Source organism: Symphalangus syndactylus, chromosome 21 (genome assembly GCF_028878055.3).
Source record: "Symphalangus syndactylus isolate Jambi chromosome 21, NHGRI_mSymSyn1-v2.1_pri, whole genome shotgun sequence".
Classification (NCBI taxonomy): Eukaryota; Metazoa; Chordata; class Mammalia; order Primates; family Hylobatidae; genus Symphalangus; species Symphalangus syndactylus.
In genome coordinates, this window is record NC_072443.2 from 58,525,708 (window position 1) to 58,544,625 (window position 18,918).

An 18,918-nucleotide genomic window follows, 5' to 3' on the forward strand; every position below is an offset into this window, starting at 1 on the left:
TCTGTGTAGAAGGGCATTCCAAGCAGAGAAAACAGAATCAGCAAAAGCCTGTGGATTAAACTGTCTGCAATTCATTGCACCCCAAGGAAGTGGGGAGTGGTCCAGTATGCCCTGGAAAGGTCCAGGTTGGGTAGCATGCAAATGGTAATTGGTGATTGAGTGGTAGCGGCCTCGTTCCTCTGTATCGGGAGCATTTGAGTCTGCCTCTTCACCCACACAAGGTTTGGCCTTTTTCCCTTGTAGCAAAGATGGGTGGTTAAAATGTGTGTGACCAGCCTGGCCAACATGGTGAAACGCCGTCTCTACTAAATATACAAAAATTAGCCAGGCGTGGTGGTGTGCACCTGTAATCCCAGTTACTCGGGAGGCTGAGGCAGGAGAATCACTTGAACCTGGGAGGCGGAGGTTGCAGTGAGCCAAGATCATGCCACTGCACTCCAGCCTGGGCAACAAGAGTGAAACTCCATCTCAAAAAATGAAAATTAAAAAATGTGTGTGAGACTTTCCTGTCCCATTGTACTGGTAGTAAATGCACAGACCTGTCCTTGGCATCAGTGAGTCAAAAGGAAAAGCCAAGGTTGTTTTAGTAGGCTCTTTCCAGAGCCAGCGCACAGGCTTAGGGAGCAGTGCTTATTGTGTGTATTTCTTGGAGTTCAATTTGGGCCAGGCTATAAATGAGAATTGCATCTCTTCCATCCACCTTGACTTATCACCTGATACCATTTAGGACACCACAAATGTCTACTTGCTGATCATGGAATAGAACAGGGGTGTCCAATCCTTTGGCCTCCCTGGGCCACACTGGAAGAAGAATTGTCTTGGGCCACACATAAAATACACTAACACTAACGATAGCTGATAAGCTACAAAACAAACAAAAAACAGTGTTTTAAGAAAGTTTATGAATTTGTGTTGGGCCGCATACCAAGCTGTCCTGGGCCGCATGTGGCCTGCAGGCCAGACAAGCTTGGTATAGAAAGTACCATACAAGGAAAGCTAAATATTGACAGTCAACTGCACAACACAACTCAGAAAAATACAATTTAGATTTGAGGTGAGTACGTAAACCCGTGCTTAGGGACAAAAGTCAGCTTGATTTGTCAACAGTCAGCGTGTGATGGGTATGTGTGTATGTGAAAGAGTGTTACTAACGGGATTAGGAATATTGCAGTTGCCGGCGACAAGCTGAACTCAAGCAATTAAAAAGGAATGGAAATTGACTCAATAACTAAAATGTCCCGTGGGTGGCTTCAGGCACAGCTGGATCCAGGGCCTCTCATGATATCATCAAGACTCGGTTGCTTTCTCAAGTCTGCTTCTTAGGCAGTTAGTTTTCTTATAGAGGCATGAGATTAGTAATCCTAGTGAAAAGAAAGCACCCCTTTTTAAAAAATCTAGCAAAAGTTAGGATTGCATCTTAACTAATCTGCCTTGGGTCAAATGCAAATTCCAGGAACTGCTTAGCTTCTCATAAATAAACTGTAAGAACTGAAGGTATAATAGGAGTGATTCCCCAAAGGAAAACTGGGATGCTGTTGCCTGAAGAAGTGGCATGGGTACCAGACAAAAAATATTTTAACCTTTAATCATCCAAACCATCTGGAATGTTCCCAACAGGAGGTGCTGTCCCTGTCCTTGGAGGTAATTGCAGTCTGCAAACATTTGCAGGATTTCTATAGTGTGCTCAGGGCCATGCTAGATATTTTCAGATCTTTCTGTTCATTCAACCAATAGTGAATTGAGTGTTGCCAGATACTGCATATGAACAAGACACAGTCACAGACCTTAAAAACTCAGACTACTAGACCAACCTGGCTAACACGGTGAAACGCCGTCTCCAATAAAGAATACAAAAAAATTAGCCAGGCCTGGTGGTGGGTACCTGTAGGCCCAGCTACTTTGGAGGCTGAGGCAGGAGAATGGCGTGAACCCAGGAGGCGGAGCTTGCAGTGAGCCGAGATTGTGCCACTGCACTCCAGCCTGGGTGATAGAGTGAGACTCCGTCTCAAAAACAAAACAAAACAAAACTCAGACTGCTATAGTACATGCTGTGACAGGGACGATCCTAGGGAGGCCGTGGGAACATCCTTCAGGTCATGCAATCAACCCGAATGCTCAGGGAAGGCTTCCCAGCAGAAACATCTCAACTAAGATGTGAACGATCATGAGGAACTTGCCAGAAAAAAATATACAGACTGTTCCAAACAGAGGCAACAGTGTGTGCAAAGCCTCAGAGGCAAAAATGTTGGTGTTTTCATGGAACTGAAACAAGACCTGCATGACCCTGCAGTGTAGAATATGAAAGGACACTGATAAACATTTGGATTGTACACTTAAAACGGGTGAATGGGGTGGGGTGCGAATTATAGCTCACTAAAACTGCTTCAGAAAACAAAATGAGGAGGTAGTCCTAGGGCCAGATGGCAGAGGAGCTTATAAGTCATCCCTCAGAGGCGGAACTTCATCCTGATGAAGCCTTTGTAGGGACTGGTGTGAAGGGATTTGCTGCTGGGCAAGGAATGGAATGGAGGGGCAGAAGTGGGTGTGGAGAGCACTGGAGTGAGAGTGAGATGGTAGTGCGGTCAAAGGAGAAGGCGCGGCATGGAAGTCATGTCTGTGATTGGCTCCTGCTTTCTCACACTCACTGTGTTGCTTTGCAGAAGACAATTTCCCTCTTTGGGCCTCAGTCTCCCCACCAGTCACAAAGGGATCATATGGTGCAGCTACTTTGGAAAAGTCTGGCAGGTCCTCAAAAGTTTAAATGTAAAGTTTCCATATGACCCGGCAGTTCCACTCCTAAATAGATATATACCCAAGAGAAGTGACAACATACTGGCCAGGCATAGTGGCTCATGCTGGTAATCCCAGCACTTTGGTAGGCCGAGGTGGGCAGATCATGAGGTCAGGAGTTCGAGACCAGCCTGACCAACATGGTGAAACCTCCGTCTCTACTAAAAATATAAAAATTAGCTGGGCGTGATGGCGTGCCCCTGTAATCCCAGCTGAGGCAGGAGAATCGCTTGAACCTGGGAGGTGGAGGTTGCAGTGAGCCAGGATCATGCCATTGCACTCCAGTCTAGGCAACAGGGTGAGACTCCATCTCAAAAAAAAAAAAAAAAAAAGAACACGTATGTCCAGATCAGGTGTGTTGGCTCATGCCTGTAATTCCAGCACTTTAGGAGACTAAGGCAGGCGGATCCAGCCTCCTGTAGTCCCAGCTACTCAGGAGGCCGCGGCAGGAGAATTGCTTGAACCTGGGAGCCAGAGGTTGCAGTGAGCCGAGATCGCACCACTGCACTCCAGCCTGGGCTACCGACTGGGCAACAAAGCGAGACTCTGTCTCAAAAAAAAAAAAAAAAAAAAAAGAAAAAGAGAAAAAAACATGTCTACACAAATACATATACATGAATATTCACAGAGCATTATTCATAGTAGCCACAAGGTGGGAAACAACCCAAATGTCTATCAGCTAACAGATGGATAAATGAAATATAGTATAGCCATACAATGGCGTATTATTCAGCAGTAAAAAGAATAAAGTACTGACCAGGTGCAGTGGCTCACGCCAGTAATCCCTGCACTTTAGGAGGCTGAGGTGGGAGGATTGCTTGAGGCCGGGAGTTTAAGACTGGCCTGGTGGGCCGGGCGCGGTGGCTCAAGCCTGTAATCCCAGCACTTTGGGAGGCCGAGGTGGGCGGATCACGAGGTCAGGAGATCAAGACCATCCTGGCTAACACGGTGAAACCCCGTCTCTACTAAAAATACAAAAAATTAGCCGGGCGTGGTGGCAGGCGCCTGTTGTCCCAGCTACTCGGGAGGCTGAGGCAGGAGAATGGCGGGAACCTGGGAGGCGGAGCTTGCAGTGAGCCGAGATCGCGCCACTGCACTCCAGCCTGGGCGACAGAGCGAGACTCCATCTCAAAAAAAAAAAAAAAAAAAAAAAGACTGGCCTGGCCACATAGCAAGACCCTGTGTCTACAAAAAAATAAAGTTATCTGGGCATGATGGCGTATGCCTGTTGTCCCAGCTACCCAGGAGCCTGAGGCAGGAGGATGGTTGCTTGAGCCCAGAAGTTGAAGATTACAGTGAGCCATGATTATGCCACTGCACTCCAGCCTGGGCAACAGATTGAGACCCTGTCTCTAAAACAGTAAAATAGTCTACACACAATGTCTCATGCCTGCATTCCAAGTACTTTGGGAGGCTGAGGCGGGAGGATCACTTGAGCCCGGGAGTTGGAGACCAGCTTAGGCAACATAGTGAGTCCTCGTCTCCACAAGAAAATGAAAAAAATAATCAGCCAGGCATGCTGGCACATGCTTGTGGTCCCAGCTACTGGGGAGGCTGAGGTGGAAGGATTGCTTGAGCCCAGGAGGTCAAGGCTGCAGTGAGCCATCATTGCACCACTGCACTCCAGCCTGGAAGACAGAGCAAGACCCTGTCTCAAAACGATAAATAAATAATAATAAAGTATTTATCACTATTTTACCAGAATTTTTTTTTTTTTTGAGACAGAATCTTGCTCTGTCACCCAGGCTGGCGTGCAGTGGCGCGATCTTGGTTCACTGCAACCTCTGCCTCCCAGGTTCAAGTGATTCTCGTGCCTCAGCCTCCCGAGTAGCTGGGATTACAGGCGCGCACCACCGTGTCTGACTAATTTTTGGATTTTTAGTAGAGGAGGGGTTTCACCATGTTGGCCAGGCTGGTCTCAAACTCCTGACCTCAGGTGATTCACCTGACTTGGCCTCCCAAAGTGCTGGGACTACAGGCATGAGCCACTGCCCCTGGCCCAGAATTTTTTAATGTATCTCCCAAAATCACTTTTTTGTGGGAGGGGAGGGAGCAGGGAAGTTGGATATTTTCAAAGTAGATCACAAGTATGTCATTTCACACATAAGTAGTAGGTATCATAACAGATATGGAATTTTTTACACATAACCCACAAGGCCATTATTTCACCTGATGCAAACATGCTTATACCTTAATATGTCCTAAGACTCAATCTGTGTTCGTATTTCCCTAATTGTCTTAAAACGTCTTTTCCACAGTGGATTTATTTGACTGAGGCTCCCAACGAGGCCCCCACGTGGCATTTGGTTGCTATATCTCTTAAATCTCTTATGTAACAGTTTTCCCTCCCTCCCTTTTTTTTCAAGACATTCATTTGTCGAAGAAACCATGTTGTTTGTTGTCTCTGTAGAATTCTGTGAATCTCTGAAAATGTTATCTGAATGGGAAATTAAATCTTCAGATTGTTTTTCACTTTAAGGAAAGATTAAGGGGACTGAATTAGTGATAGATGCATGGAATATTAAGCAAATGAAAAACCAAGCAGTACTTACTGCAGGAGAAACAGAATGTCTGGGGAGGGAATTATTATACTCACAGTACACTTCTTGAATCAGCTTGAATAATTGTTTCACAGTTCTAGTATTGTAAATGCAGAATAATGATATCAAAAAACTACAGAAAAATATGGAAAGTAATAGAAGAGCTACATTTTCATATTATCTTCATAGTAGTCAATAGATTAACCCTGAAAACTGAAAATAATTAACATTAGCAGCATAAATCTGATGTGAAAATAGGATAAATACCAGAAGAAATAACCAGAAGTACCAGAAAGACTTGAAAATAATTACTTCCAGAAAGTGGGAATTGAGAGTGAAAGGGAATGGGGTAAGGATCTGCTGATTTTAAAGTGGCATCAGATTTCACACACACAAAAAATAACTCTTGGCCAGGTGTGGTGGCTCACGCCTATAATCCCAGCACTTTGGGAGGCCAAGGCAGGCAGATCACTTGAGGTCAGGGGTTCGAGACTGGCCTGGCCAACATGGTGAAACCCCGTCTCTGCTAAAAATACAAAAATTAGCCAGGCGTGGTGGTGCATGCCTGTAGTCTCAGCTACTTGGGTGGCTGAGGCAGGAAAATGGCTTGAACTCAGGAGGCGAAGGTTACAGTGAGCTGAGATCGTGCCACAGCACTCCAGCCTGGGTGAAAGACAGAGACTCTTGTCTCCAAAAACAAACAAAAAACCTCTTTAAAAAGATCAGGTTTGTTTAGTTGGTGTTGGTGGAAGCTAAAATCTGAGAATGAGTAGGTTAAGACTCCAGGAACCCTTCAGGCTGAATTTGGCCAGTTTGGTAAAAGAGTATAACTCCCCGTGCCCTCAGAGTTCACAACAGTGGGCAGAGCACAGAGAAGGTTCGCCAGCCTGCACTCTCTCCCACCTGTTCTCCCTTTTGTTTATTTTCTCATGCTTGCCAGAGCAACTAGCCAGAACGAAAATGCCAACCAACTGTCCTGGGCTTTGTCTAAGCAGGAGATTTCATCATTGCCAGCCCCATCTTCTTTGCCTTTTCTTTCTCTCTCTTTCCTTGGGGAGTCACAACAACTTTCAGCTCTGTTGGTTTGAAATCAACAGAGATCCAAACTGGAGGGCCTATTTTCATGGACTCAGTTAACTCCTAACACAGTAGGGGCCGCCTGGAAGGCCTGGGGTTTCCATCTCCCCCACTTTCCTCTCTCAGGTTCTTCCAGAGGGGCAGGAGGGTGTCATTACTATTAAAAGCACTGGTTCTGGCCAGGTGTGGTGACTCATGCCTGTAATCCTAGCACTTTGGGAGGGCGAGGTAGGCTGATCACTTGAGGCCAAGAGTTTGAGACCAGCCTGGCCAACATGGCAAAACCCTGCCTCTACTAAAAATACAAAAGCAAGATTCCATCTCAAAACAAAGAACATTAGTTCTAAAGTCAGGCCTGTGGCTTGGCCCCTTAGTTGCTGCATGACCTTTAACAAGTTATTGAACTTCTCTGAGCTTTAGCTTGCCAGCCGTATAATGAAAAACATAACACCTAGGGTTGTCATGAATACTTAAAAAGAATAATGGTGTGTAGCATAGTTTTTGGCAGACCAAGTGCTTGGTAAACAGGAGATACTGACCATCCCTTGTATACCCGGAGTCACCTTCCACTTATCCCCGCCGTCCCAGAGTCTCCAGAAGGATGCTGGGAGCTCTATCTGGAGCTGAGATACTCCCCATCCACACCTGCGTGCCTCATGTTCTCTGCTTACATTCACCTCCACCCCAGCCAGTCTCCTCTTTCCACAGGATCAGCTTTCACCTGGGCCTCTAGCCAAAGGGATCCTAATCTCTCTTGCATTTGTTTGGAATCTCAGAACACCTGCCGGTTGGTGATTTAGAAACAGGATGGGAGTGGGGCCCCTGGTTCCAAAGAGGGCAGCCAGCAAGCAGCCAGATGGCCCTGCATGGACTGGGAGGTCAGGCACTCACACACCTGCCCTCCTCAGGAGAAAGTGAGGAAGGGAACCGCGCCAGCTCTGAGCCTGTGGAGGGGATCTCAACATCTCCAAAGGAGGCTCCCAGCGAGTTCACAAGGGGAAGTGAGAGGAAGGATCCAGACTCCTCAGCTTCTGTAGGGGGCCCCTAGGACTGCCTTCTGGCCAAGACTGCCCACAGGAGAACAGATACAGGTCCCCCAAAGGAAGTTAGGATGCTGTCAGGAAGGGAAATGGTTATTGCAAAACCCTCCAAATGTCAATTAGCTATATGTAGAATCAGGATCCAGTTAACTTCCTACAAGATTGTAACAACTGGCTGGATCTAACAAGATAAACAACAAACAAATGTAGAATCCTACATTAAGAGTCAATAAACCGGTTGTACATGAAGAGATGGGAAGACCTTACTACTAGATCAATTGGGTAACAAAGTGATGTGGCTGCTAGAAACATTAATTCAGTGTGAGGCCGTATGAATGGAGTAGAATCCTGGAAAGGAGAAATGAAGGTTCAGCTTTACTCCCAACGAGGTTCATTTCCAAGAGTCCTACTTTCAGGGGGGGCATTGTTGAGCTGGTAAGAAGCAAACAGAAGAGATTCCACATGGTGAGAACGTAGAATCCTGTCCTGCAAGGAACAGCTGAAAAACTCAGAGTGTTTGTCCTGGAGAAAGAAGACTAGAGAAATGAGAGATGCCTTTACAATTCTGAAGTGGCTCCAATAAGGAAAACAGAGCTGGTCAGGTCATGTGTGAAATGGGCAAGGCCTGCACCTTCTCCCAGAGTCAAGCAGCTGAATGTAGGCCACACCATTTACCAGCCATTAGAGATGGAATATTCTTCAAACCGCAACACGTCAGACACAACTGGGGGCTGAGTATTGCTTTTCTGTGAGAGCTAGAGGTAGGAAGCCATTGGGAGGGAGATATCAGCTCAGCCCTAGGAAGAATTTTTTCTTTCTCTTTTTTAAGTGAAATTTGATTTTTTATTTGATACTGGTCTCTTTCTGTCACCCAGGCTGGAGTGCGGTGGTGTGACCTTGGCTCACTGCAACCTCTGGCTCCTGGACTGAAGTGATCCTCCCACATAACCCTCCTGAATATCTGGGACCCAGGTGCGCACCACCACACTTGGCTAATTTTGTTTCTTTTTTTTTGGTAGAGATGGGGTTTTGCCATGTTGCCCAGGCTGGTCTCGAACTCCTGGGTTCAAGCAGTCCTCCAGCCTTGGCCTCCCAAAGTGCTGGGAATATAGGCATGAGCCATTACACAGGCCAAATTTTCTTCTTCTTCTTCTTCTTTTTTTTTTTTTTTTTTTTTTTTTTTTTTTTTTTGTGACAGAGTCTTGCTCTATTGCCCAGGCTGGAGTGCAGTGGTCATTGCACTCCAGTGACACAGCTTATGGTCAATGACAGAGTGGTCAATGCACTCCAGTGACACTCCAGTGGCCATAGCTTACTGCAACCTTGACCTCTTGGGCTCAAATGATTCTCCAGCCTCAGCCTCTGGAGTAGGTAGGACTACAGGCATGCACCACCACGCCCAGCTAGTTTTTTTTTTTGTTTTTTTTTTTTAATTAAAAAAAGGTCTCAGGCCGGGCGCGGTGGCTCACGCTTGTAATCCCAGCACTTTGGGAGGCCGAGGCGGGCAGATCACGAGGTCAGGAGATCGAGACCACAGTGAAACCCCATCTCTACTAAAAATACAAAAAATTAGCCGGGCGTGGTGGCGGGCGCCTGTAGTCCCAGCTACTCGGAGAGGCTGAGGCAGGAGAATGGCGTGAACCCGGGAGGCGGAGCTTGCAGTGAGCCGAGATTGCGCCACTGCACTCCAGCCTGGGTGACAGAGCGAGACTCCGTCTCAAAAAAAAAAAAAAAAAAAAAAAAAAGGTCTCACCATCTTGCCCATGCTGGTCTTGAACTCTTGGGCTCAAAATGATCCTCCTCTCTAGGCCTCCCAAAGTGCTGGGATTACAGGTGTGAGCTACTGCACCCAGCCCTATCTCATTTTTGATAACCACATATATTTCCTGTATGGATTTCCCTTAAAGAATTGAGCCTAATAGTGGATGTTTAGTATATCAAGAGGTGTTCAGAGAAAGACCAGGAACATTTTGACAGTGTCTACCAGCCCCATATGCAGACCCACAGATTTTACTACCATGCCTCAGCCAGGCAATTATCTGGTAGGTGCACTATTGTACATGCACAGTGATGTGTTAAGCAAAGAATGGCCCCTGTTCCATTATCCCTGCGAGCAAAAGGCTAGAAACAACCTATGTCCAATCACAGGGGACAGGATAAAGAACAATAACTAGCTGACCATATGCTGGAATTCTCAACAGTGGATACAAGAAATGATATAGATCTATAGATATTTACATGAAAAATGTGCCAGAATATATTGGAAAGTGAAAGAGAAAAAGGCAAATTACAGAAATGTGTACAGTGGCTGGGCACGGTGGCTGACGCCTGTAATCCCAACACTTTGGGGGGCCGAGGCGGGCTGATCACCTGAGGTCAGGAGTTCGAGACCACCCTGGCCAACATGGTGAAACCCTGTCTCCACTAAAAATATAAAAATTAGCCAGGCATGGTGTTGCATGCCTATAATCCCAGTTACTAGGGAGGCTGAGGCAGGAGAACCACTTGAACCTGGGAGGCAGAGGTTGCAGTGAGCCGAGATCACGCCACTGCACTCCAGCCTGGGCGACAGAGCAAGACTGTCTCAAAAAAAAAAAAAGTGTACAGTATGACGTCATTTCTATTTAAGATGTACATGTAACTGTGCATTGAAAAGAATCTGAAGGATACATACCAAGCTGTAGGTAGGATTTACCTAAAAGGATATAGGGAGATAAAGAGGCAGTGAGCTCCCCGTCCCATGAGGTATGCAAGCAGAGGCTAGCTGCCCCGTTTTCAGGGATGCTGCAGAAGGCATTTCCACATCCCTCAGAGATGACCTCGGTTCTACTCTGAGCCCTGAGAGTCCCTGAGCGAGGGGAAGTCAGGGTCGAGAGAAGAGTCCAACCCTAAGGGGAAAGAGTTAAGCAGGGCTGCGCTCCTGTGGGCGGGCTCGCGATCGGCAGCGCCGGGCTCTGTTAGCCGAGTCTGAGCATCTCGGAGGATGCGGCGCGGCGAGCGGCTGCAGGGACGCGCGCAAGGTGAACGCGGGGGCTGCGGCGCGCAGGTGAGGAGCTGGCCCAGGGAGGGGGCGATGGCGGGACCCCGGCGGGGAGCGTGGCCTGCTGCACCCGTCGCGGGCGCAGGCGACCAGGCCTGCACGGCGCCCACCCCCATCCAGGACACTGCGGGAAGGCGCGGAGCCAGGGAGAGAGGAGACGCAGGAAGAGAAGGAGGAGGAGGAGAGGTAACCCGAGATGGACCAGCTCCGAGGCTGCCCTGCAACGGCCTCGCCCTGCCCCCAGGCCGGCCTCTCCCAGTCCCTGCGGCAGAGAGATCCGCCACCCCCCACAGCCTCTCCAGCAGAGTGGGAGCCCAGGGCTGGGCAAGCCCCTGCCTTGTCCGCAGGTGCCCATATCTCTTGGATTGGCAGTGGTAGGCAGATGGCATGTTTATCTTTGGAGGCCCCATTCAGCCGTTTTCTCGGCAAAGCTTTTTGGACCTCCTGTGGAAGATGAGCCTCCGAGGGTTTCACAACCCGATTGTGTCCACTCAGCTGTGTGACCTTGGGGGAGTTTCTCACCCTCTCTGAACCCCCGTTTCTTCCCCCTGTGAAATGGCTATTCCCACACCTTGTATTGGGAGGGCGGAATGACATGTTGCTAAGCTTAGCACAGGAGACTAACTGGGGAAGAACTAAACACAGGAGCACTGTTTTTAGCCAGCACCTGTGTTAGGGGCCTCTCAGCACACCCCTACTCCCAACCCTGGAGGCAAAGCCGTATCTCTGGGCCCCCAGCAGCTAGCCTAGACCAGGAGCAGCCCATGGGGCTCCGTGAATGTTTGAGAAATGAACTAACAAGGCTTTATTTAAGACAGAGTCTAAACTCGAGTTTGGAGGATGGGACTCAAAGGTCTTTGAACTCCTTGAAATTGTTCACAACTTTCGGTGAGCCTGGGTCTCTTCCCCGGGAGAGCACCAGGGGTTTTCAGTGGCTTCTTAAGGTGTCTGTGAGCCACCATGGGTTAAGAGCCAGGAAGCTTTGGGGACAGCTGCTCCCCAGAGAGGAAAAGAGCAGGGCCTCTGCCGCCAAACACACCCGGGCTTCAGCTCTCGCACCCTCCATGAACCCTCTCCTGGTGGTGGGGCCCCTTCCTGCCTCCCTGGCCCACCGACAGGCTCTTGAGAACAGGAACTTTTAGGGGATATCCACCTGGGGCCAGGTATATACTGGAGGCTGCAGGTTTGAAGTAAGAGGCACGAGATTATTACAGAATCAGACCAGGGTGACAAGTGCCCAAGAAGATGAGGGAAGGAAGGCGGGAAGAGGAATGTCTAAGCCGAAACAAGCCACCATCCTATCTTACCTGGGTGTTTACACTGGCCTCTCTCTCCCCTGCCCCCCCCCCTTTTTTTTTTTTGAGATAGAGTCTTGCTCTGTCGCCCAGGTTGGAGCGCAGTGGTGCAATCTTGGCTCACCACAACCTCCACCTCCTGGGTTCAAGTGATTCTCCTGCCTCAGCCTTCCGCGTAGCTGGGATTACAGGCACATGCCACCATGCCTGGCTAATTTTTGTATTTTTAGTAGTGATGGGGTTTCACTATGTTGGATAGGCTGGTCTCCAACTCCTGACCTCAAGCGATCCACCCACCTAGGCCTCCCAAAGTGCTGGGATTACAGGTGTGAGCCACAGCACCTGGCATCTCCGTTTTTTAAAACACGAATAAGGCTTTGTCATCCCGGTGCTTCCCATCCTCACTAGCTGCCTGTGGCATGTGGAATAAAATTCAGGTGCCCTGTCGTGGCCTACAAGACACCTGTGACCTCACCTCCGCCTTCCTGATTTTCATTTCCTGTGCTCCAGCCACACTCGTGTTCTTTTTTGTTTAGACAGAATCTGACTGCCACCCAGGCTGGAGTGCAGTGGCACAATCTCAGCTCACTGCAACCTCTGCCTCCCGGGTTCAAGTGATTCTCCTGCCTCAGCCTCCCAAGTAGCTGGGATTACAGGCACCCGCCACCACACCTGGCTAATTTTTGTATTTTTAGTAGAGATGGGGTTTTGCCATGTTGGCCAGGCTGGTCTCAAACTCCTGGCCTCAAATGATACACCAGCCTCAGCCTCCCAATGTGCTGGGATTACAGGCGTGAGCCACTGCGCCCAGCCCACACTCCTGTTCTTATTTCTTCAACTCACCCAGCTCATTCCTGCCTCAGAGCCTCTGTACTTGCTATTCCCTCTGCCAAATGCCTTTTCCCCAAATCTTCAAACAGCTCCTTCCTTCCTTCCTTCCTAACTTCCTTCCTTTTTTTTTTTTTTTTTTTTTTTTTTTTGACGGAGTCTTGTTCTGTTGCCCAGGCTGGAGTGCAGTGGTGCGATCTTGGCTCACTGCAAGCTCCGCCTCCCGGGTTCACGCCATTCTCCTGCCTCAGCCTCCTGAGTAGCTGGGACTACAGGCGCCCGCCACCAGGCCTGGCTAATTTTTTTTGTATTTTTAGTAGAGACGGGGTTTCGCTGTATTAGCCAGGATGGTCTCGATCTCCTGACCTCGTGATCCGCCCGCCTCGGCCTCCCAAAGTGCTGAGATTACAGGCGTGGGCCACCGCGCTTAGCAGCTCTTTCTTATTCAGCATTTAGCTTAAATGTCACCTCAGAGAGGACGTTCTGGTACCCCTATGTAACTGGCCTCTCATCCATCTCTTAGCCCTGTTTTGTTTTCTTCATAGCTCATCTTATTTAAAATCATGTATTGTCTGTCTCTCCCCTAGAATGCTGTTCACGAGGGCAGTCTCGTCAGTCTTGTTCGCTGCTTTATCATGAGGGCCTGGCACATAGTGTGTGTTCAAATTATTTGTTGAAATAGTTAAGGGGAATGGAGAGACAGAAAGCTTTCTGGACAGAGGGAAAAGTGAAAGGGTTCTAATGCTTGTCAAGTGTCAGGTATGAACCTTGCCCATACGTGTTTAGTTATTTGTCTCTTAAGAGCCCCCTTGAGTTAGGCATGCTTATTATCCCCAATTTACTGATGGGAAAACTATGATGCAGAGAGGTAAAATGACTCCCCCAGGAAATGAAGACACTGGGATTCAAACTCAGGCCCCTCCCCAAAGGCCGGTGCATATTCCTCTCCCCCTCCACCTCTCTCATTTTTGAAGTGGGGCTTTAGGAATAACATTTCAGGCTGGGCGCAGTGGCTCATGCCTGTAATCCCAGCACTTTAGGAGGCCAAGATGGGCGGATCACCTGAGGTCAGGAGTTCAAGACCAGCCTGGCCAACATGGCGAAACCCTATCTCTATTAAAAATATAAATTAGCCAGGGGTGGTGGCACATGTCTGTAACCCCAGCTACTCGGGAGGCTGAGGCAGGAGAATCACTTGAACCTGGGAGGTGGAGGTTGCAGTGAGCCGAGATCACGCCACTGCACTCCAGCCTGAGCGACACAGCAAGACTGTCTCGAAAAAAAAAAAAAAAAAAAGAGAACAGGATTTCAGCAAGTGAAGGGGAAGGGAGAGAGCATTCCCTGCTGACAGAACAGCAGAAGCAAAGGCACGGGAGTCACGCAGTCCAGCGAGTGTTGGAGGAAAGATGAACAGCCTGTGGTGGCCAGGGTCTTGGAAGCCCAGGAGAGGAGCTTATGTTCTTTCCTGAGGGAAATAGGGAGCCACTGAAGGTTTTAAAGCAGGGCAAGTGCCACATCCAGCAATTTTAAAAGCAGAGAAGCTGCTGCCTTGCGTTGCTTTTCTTTCCTGCCAGCCCCTTGAGGAAGGCATGGGCGCTCCCAGCCCTCACATGTCATTCCATGCCCTGTTTTTTTTTTTAGGCTCATCCAGTGAGGACTGGAAGGTGGGGGCTTTAGGCCCAGGCATCGGAATAGACCATGGCCCCCAGCCCATGGGGCTGTGTATGTGGCCTTCTGCTGTTGTTGCTGCTGCCACTCCTGGGGACTGGCCCTGCCCTGGGGAGGGGCTTTCCCAGGCCACTTGAAAACTCCGAAATCCCTATGATCCCTGGAGCCCACCCTAAGGGCTCTGTGGGCTCAGAGCCCCAGGCCTTTGACGTCTTCCCGGAGAACCCCAGAGCTGAGAGTCACAGGAACTCTGATGTCCGCCACACCCCTGCTGAAGAGATGCCTGAGAAGCCTGTAGCCTCTCCCCTTGGCCCAGCCCTGTACGGGCCCAAAGCAGCCCAAGGAGCTCAGAGAGAACAACTCCCAGGAACTGATGACCTCCAGATGGCTCGAGGACCAAGCTCCCACGGCTGGACAGGACCTCTGGACCCACAAGAGCTTCTGGAGCAAGAAGCAGTGGCTCCCCACCCAGTGGGCCACCCTCATCTCACTTTCATCCCCACAACTCCCAGACTTCAACTCAGGGTAGCCACAGTTCCTCCCTCCCTACAGCATGACAGCCAAGAGGGACAGTGGCCACCTAGAGATGAGAGTCTGAAGGTCAAAACTAAGAGCAGGGTCCCACCCACTTCTCCCTCAGACCACCAGGGCCCACCCCACACCCTTGTTCCCCACTCAGGTACTGTCAAGAGGCCAGTGCTGGAAGGACAGGGTGGGTTTGAGGAACATTTCCAGGAGGCAGCTCAAGGCCCCCTCTTCACCCAACAGGATCCAGCAGTCCCTGATGTTGGCTCGGTACCCCCAGTTGAGGTGGTGTACTCTCAGGAGCCGGGGGCCCAGCCAGACTTGGCATTGGCCAGAAGCCTTCCTCCTGCTGAGGAGCTGCCAGTTGAGACTGCCAAGAGGGCTGGCGCTGAGGTGTCCTGGGAAGTCAGCTCCCCAGGTCCCCCGCCCAAGCAGGCTGACCTCCCTGACACTAAGGATTCACTAGGACCCCAGCCCATGGATCCACCCGCCTCAGAGGCTCCTGATGGACCGTCTAAGCCAGGTGGGTATCAATGAGAGTGCCGAGCGATGTTCCGGGGCAGCGGGATGCCTCAATTCTGTTTGACCCTGCGTCCCTCTAGGTCTCATTTTCCTCTTTGTGGCAAATGAGGGTGATTGTGACTCAATCCTGAGGGATTAGGAGGACCATAGGAGGGTCAGGTAAGGTGATGACTGCTTTGTCATTTCAGAAATAACAGCAACAAATGGAGCAGACCCCATCTCCCCCCAGCGGGTGAGAGGAGCTGTGGAGGCCCCAGGCACCCCCAAGTCTCTCATCCCTGGTCCCTCAGACCCTGGCCCAGCTGCAAACCGAACAGAGAGCCCCATGGGGGCCCTGCAGCCAGGTGAGAGCATGGCTGGGGTGTGGGGAGAGGGAGTGCTCTGTCTAGTAACTGAGAACCTCTGTTGGGGGTGTGTGAGGGGTGGAGGGCGGGGAATGAATGGAGACAATCACCTGCTTAAAGGAGTTGCCCAGGGCCTCCTTCAAACAACCTAGGATAATAAATTCATACTCACTGGGAAATCTGGGAGAAGTCATTTGCCCTTTTGGGGCTAGAATGTTCTAATATGTAACATGGATATGTTTAGAACAAAAAAAACATAAAAATTAGTTGGGCTTGGTGGTGCATGCCTGTAGTCCCAGCTATTCCAGAGGCTGAGGTGGGGGATCACTTGACTTGGAGGTCAAGGCTGCAGTGAGCCCACATTGCACCACTGCACACCAGCCTGGATGACAGAGTGAGAACTTGTCAAAACAAAAACAAAAACAAAAAAATTCCAATGCCCAAGCCACGTCCCAAGAAATTCTTATTCCTTGGTCTCCAGAAGATTCTAATATGCAGCCCATGTTTTGAACTGCTGGGGTACTACCTCCCTGATAGTAGCATTAATAAAAATGATAGCTGACATCCATTTAGCACTTACTGGGTGTTGGGCACCGGGCTAAACATTTCATCTTCTTCACAACGCAGTGAGGCAGGTGCTGTTGTCTCCATTTTGCAGATTTGCTTGGAAAAGTTAAATGACTTGCCAACCACACTAGAGGGTGAGAGAAAATCAAAAGCACTTTTCAAATGGCTATTTTAATATTATTATAATTGCAGATGAAGCCGAGGAGTGGCCGGGGCGCCCCCAAAGCCATCCCCCAGCACCCCCAGTCCAGGCCCCCTCGACGTCGCGCCGGGGCCTCATTCGAGTCACCACGCAGCGAGCCCTGGGCCAGCCTCCCCCTCCGGAGCCCACAGCCAGCTCCATGGCTTCAGCCCCAGCCTCCAGCCCCCCAGCCAACGCCACTGCACCCCCGCTACGCTGGGGCCCCCTTCGGCGGGTCCTGAGCTTCTCCTGGGAGCTGCACGTCTACGGGGTGGGGGTACTCTTTCTGCTGCCCGCGTTGTTGGCGCTGGCTGCTCTGGCAGCCGCCCCAGCAGGGCCCCGGCTGGCATTGGTGGCAGCAGTGCTGGTGCTCGTGGCTTCGGGGCTGCGATCCGCCTACATGCTTACCGACCCTTACGGCTCGCAGGCGCGGCTGGGCGTTCGCGGGGGCCTGGTGCTCTACAACCTGCCCTTCCCCTTGCTGCTCACGGCGCTGGCGGCCCTGACTCTGCTCGGCCTGGGCGCGGGGCTGCCGCCACCGCTGCAAAACCCACTCCTGCTGGGAGCAGTGGCGTTGGTGCATGGTGTAGGGTTGCTCGCGACAGACCTGCTGTCCACATGGTCTGTGCTCAACCTCCTGACGCAGGGCTTGTCGTGCGCCTGGGGCGCGGCGGTGGCTCTGGGCACCCTCTGCCTGTGCCGTCGCCGCCTGCTGGACGGCCCACGGGGCTGGGATGCCAGCCCGGGCCCTCGGCTGTTGGCCGTGGCGGGCGCGCTGGGGCTGCTGGCTAGCGGCTTGCAGCTGGCGGCTGCGCTCTGGCTATACCCGGGCCCAGGCCGCGTGGGCCGCTTCTCGTGGGCCTGGTGGGGTGTCCACTTCTGGCTGCGCCTCCTGGAGCTGACATGGGCGCTCGCCCTGGCGTTGGCCACGGTGGCTGCTGCGAGACCCAGGCCGCCCACGGAGCACGCTTGCTGGGCTAAGCTGATGCGTCTGGCGTGCCCGGCGCCGTCGGGCAAGAGCGAGGTGCCGGAGCGACCCAATAATTGCTATGCAGGGCCCAGCAACGTTGGTGCAGGCAGCTTGGACATCAGCAAGAGCCTCATCCGCAACCCGGCGGAGAGTGGGCAGCTGGCCACGCCCAGTTCAGGCGCTTGGGGCTCGGCTGCGTCGTTGGGTCGCGGACCCCAGGGTGGCCCGGGACTGTCCCGCAACGGTGTGGGACCGGCGCCATCGCTGAGCGAGTTGGATCTGCGGCCGCCATCGCCCATCAACCTTAGCCGCAGCATCGACGCCGCGCTCTTCCGCGAGCACCTGGTGCGAGACAGTGTGTTTCAGCGTTGCGGCCTCCGCGGCCTGGCCTCCCCGCCGCCTGGAGGCGCTCTGCGGCCGCGCCGGGGCAGCCATCCCAAAGCCGAGCTTGACGACTCTGGCTCCTCGCTCCTCCGCGGCCGCTGCAGGTCGCTCAGCGACGTGCGCGTACGCGGACCGGTCCCACAGCACGTAGTGGAAGAACCCGACGGGGCTTCTGGCAGCTCCCTGGACAGCTTCTCCAGGGGCTCACTCAAGATCAGTTGGAACCCCTGGCGCCACGGGCTGTCATCAGTGGACAGTCTGCCCCTAGATGAGTTGCCCAGCACGGTACAGCTACTGCCTGCCCCGACCCCAGCCCCTGACTCTACCGCTGCTCGGCCGGGGGACGGCCAGGGAGAAGTCCAGTCGCGCGGCAAGCCTGGGGAATCCCGCAGCGCCTCCAGTGATACCATCGAGCTTTGAGGAGCGGTTCTGACGCAGGACCAGGACCCTGCCCGATGCCCACATGGCATGGCTTACTGAGACAGTTGAGCCTTTAAAAAATGGGCATCCTGGCCGGGCGCGGTGGCTCACGCCAGGAATCCCAGCACTTTGGGAGGCCGAGGTGGGTGGATCACGAGGTCAGGAGTTCGAGACCAGCCTCCCGGTCTCGAACATAGTGAAACCGTCGTCTCTACTAAAAATGCAAAAAAATTAGCCAGGTGGCACACGCCTGTAGTCCCAGCTACTCGGGAGGCTGAGGCGGGAGAACTGCTTGAACGGGGAGGCAGAGGTTGCAGTGAGCCGAGACCGCGCCATTGCACTCCAGCCTGGGTGACAGAGTGAGACTCCGTCTCAGAAAAAAAAAAAAAAAAAAGGCATCCCCAGGCCTCTACCTGACGGCAACCCCCAGGGGACAGCCAGGTTTGAACTCGCCCCACCCCCATGCCGTTTTTTGCTTTTAATATTTCTATTTTTTTTCAGCCGGCATTTTGCACAGAGGCCGTGTCTTATGCGGAATACAGGGTGGGTGTGCATGGATTCGGGCATGAAGAACAGGGAGCAGGTGCCCCATACTCCCCAATGTGGAGTGATGAGCCTCGCTTGTCTAGATTGTCCTCTTTGTGCCAAAGAAATAAACCCTTAGGACTTGGCTCACGCTTCCCTCTGGCCATGCCAGGATCCTGTACTCATAGGAGGAAGGAGAGAC

The 18,918-nt window shown here is 51.5% G+C and overlaps 1 protein-coding gene across 7 annotated transcripts; it reads left to right on the plus strand.

Moving 5' to 3' along the window:
• Positions 1 to 10,182: 10,182 nt before the first annotated feature.
• Positions 10,183 to 18,862, plus strand: PRRT3 (proline rich transmembrane protein 3). 7 transcript variants are annotated; one of them, XM_063630392.1, is made up of 5 exons: positions 10,433 to 10,673; positions 14,252 to 14,803; positions 15,047 to 15,326; positions 15,514 to 15,669; positions 16,429 to 18,862. In XM_063630392.1, exons 2-5 carry the CDS (start codon positions 14,309 to 14,311, stop codon positions 18,189 to 18,191), a joined length of 2,694 nt encoding a protein of 897 aa, XP_063486462.1. In that variant the 5' UTR covers positions 10,433 to 10,673; positions 14,252 to 14,308; the 3' UTR covers positions 18,192 to 18,862. The 7 variants fall into 7 exon arrangements, with proteins under 7 accessions (XP_063486463.1, XP_055116485.2, XP_063486462.1 ...); XM_063630391.1 differs by lacking the exon at positions 10,433 to 10,673 and adding an exon at positions 10,860 to 11,375; XM_063630393.1 differs by lacking the exon at positions 14,252 to 14,803 and having other exon boundaries at positions 10,183 to 10,493.
• The last annotated feature ends 56 nt before the right edge of the window (positions 18,863 to 18,918 follow it).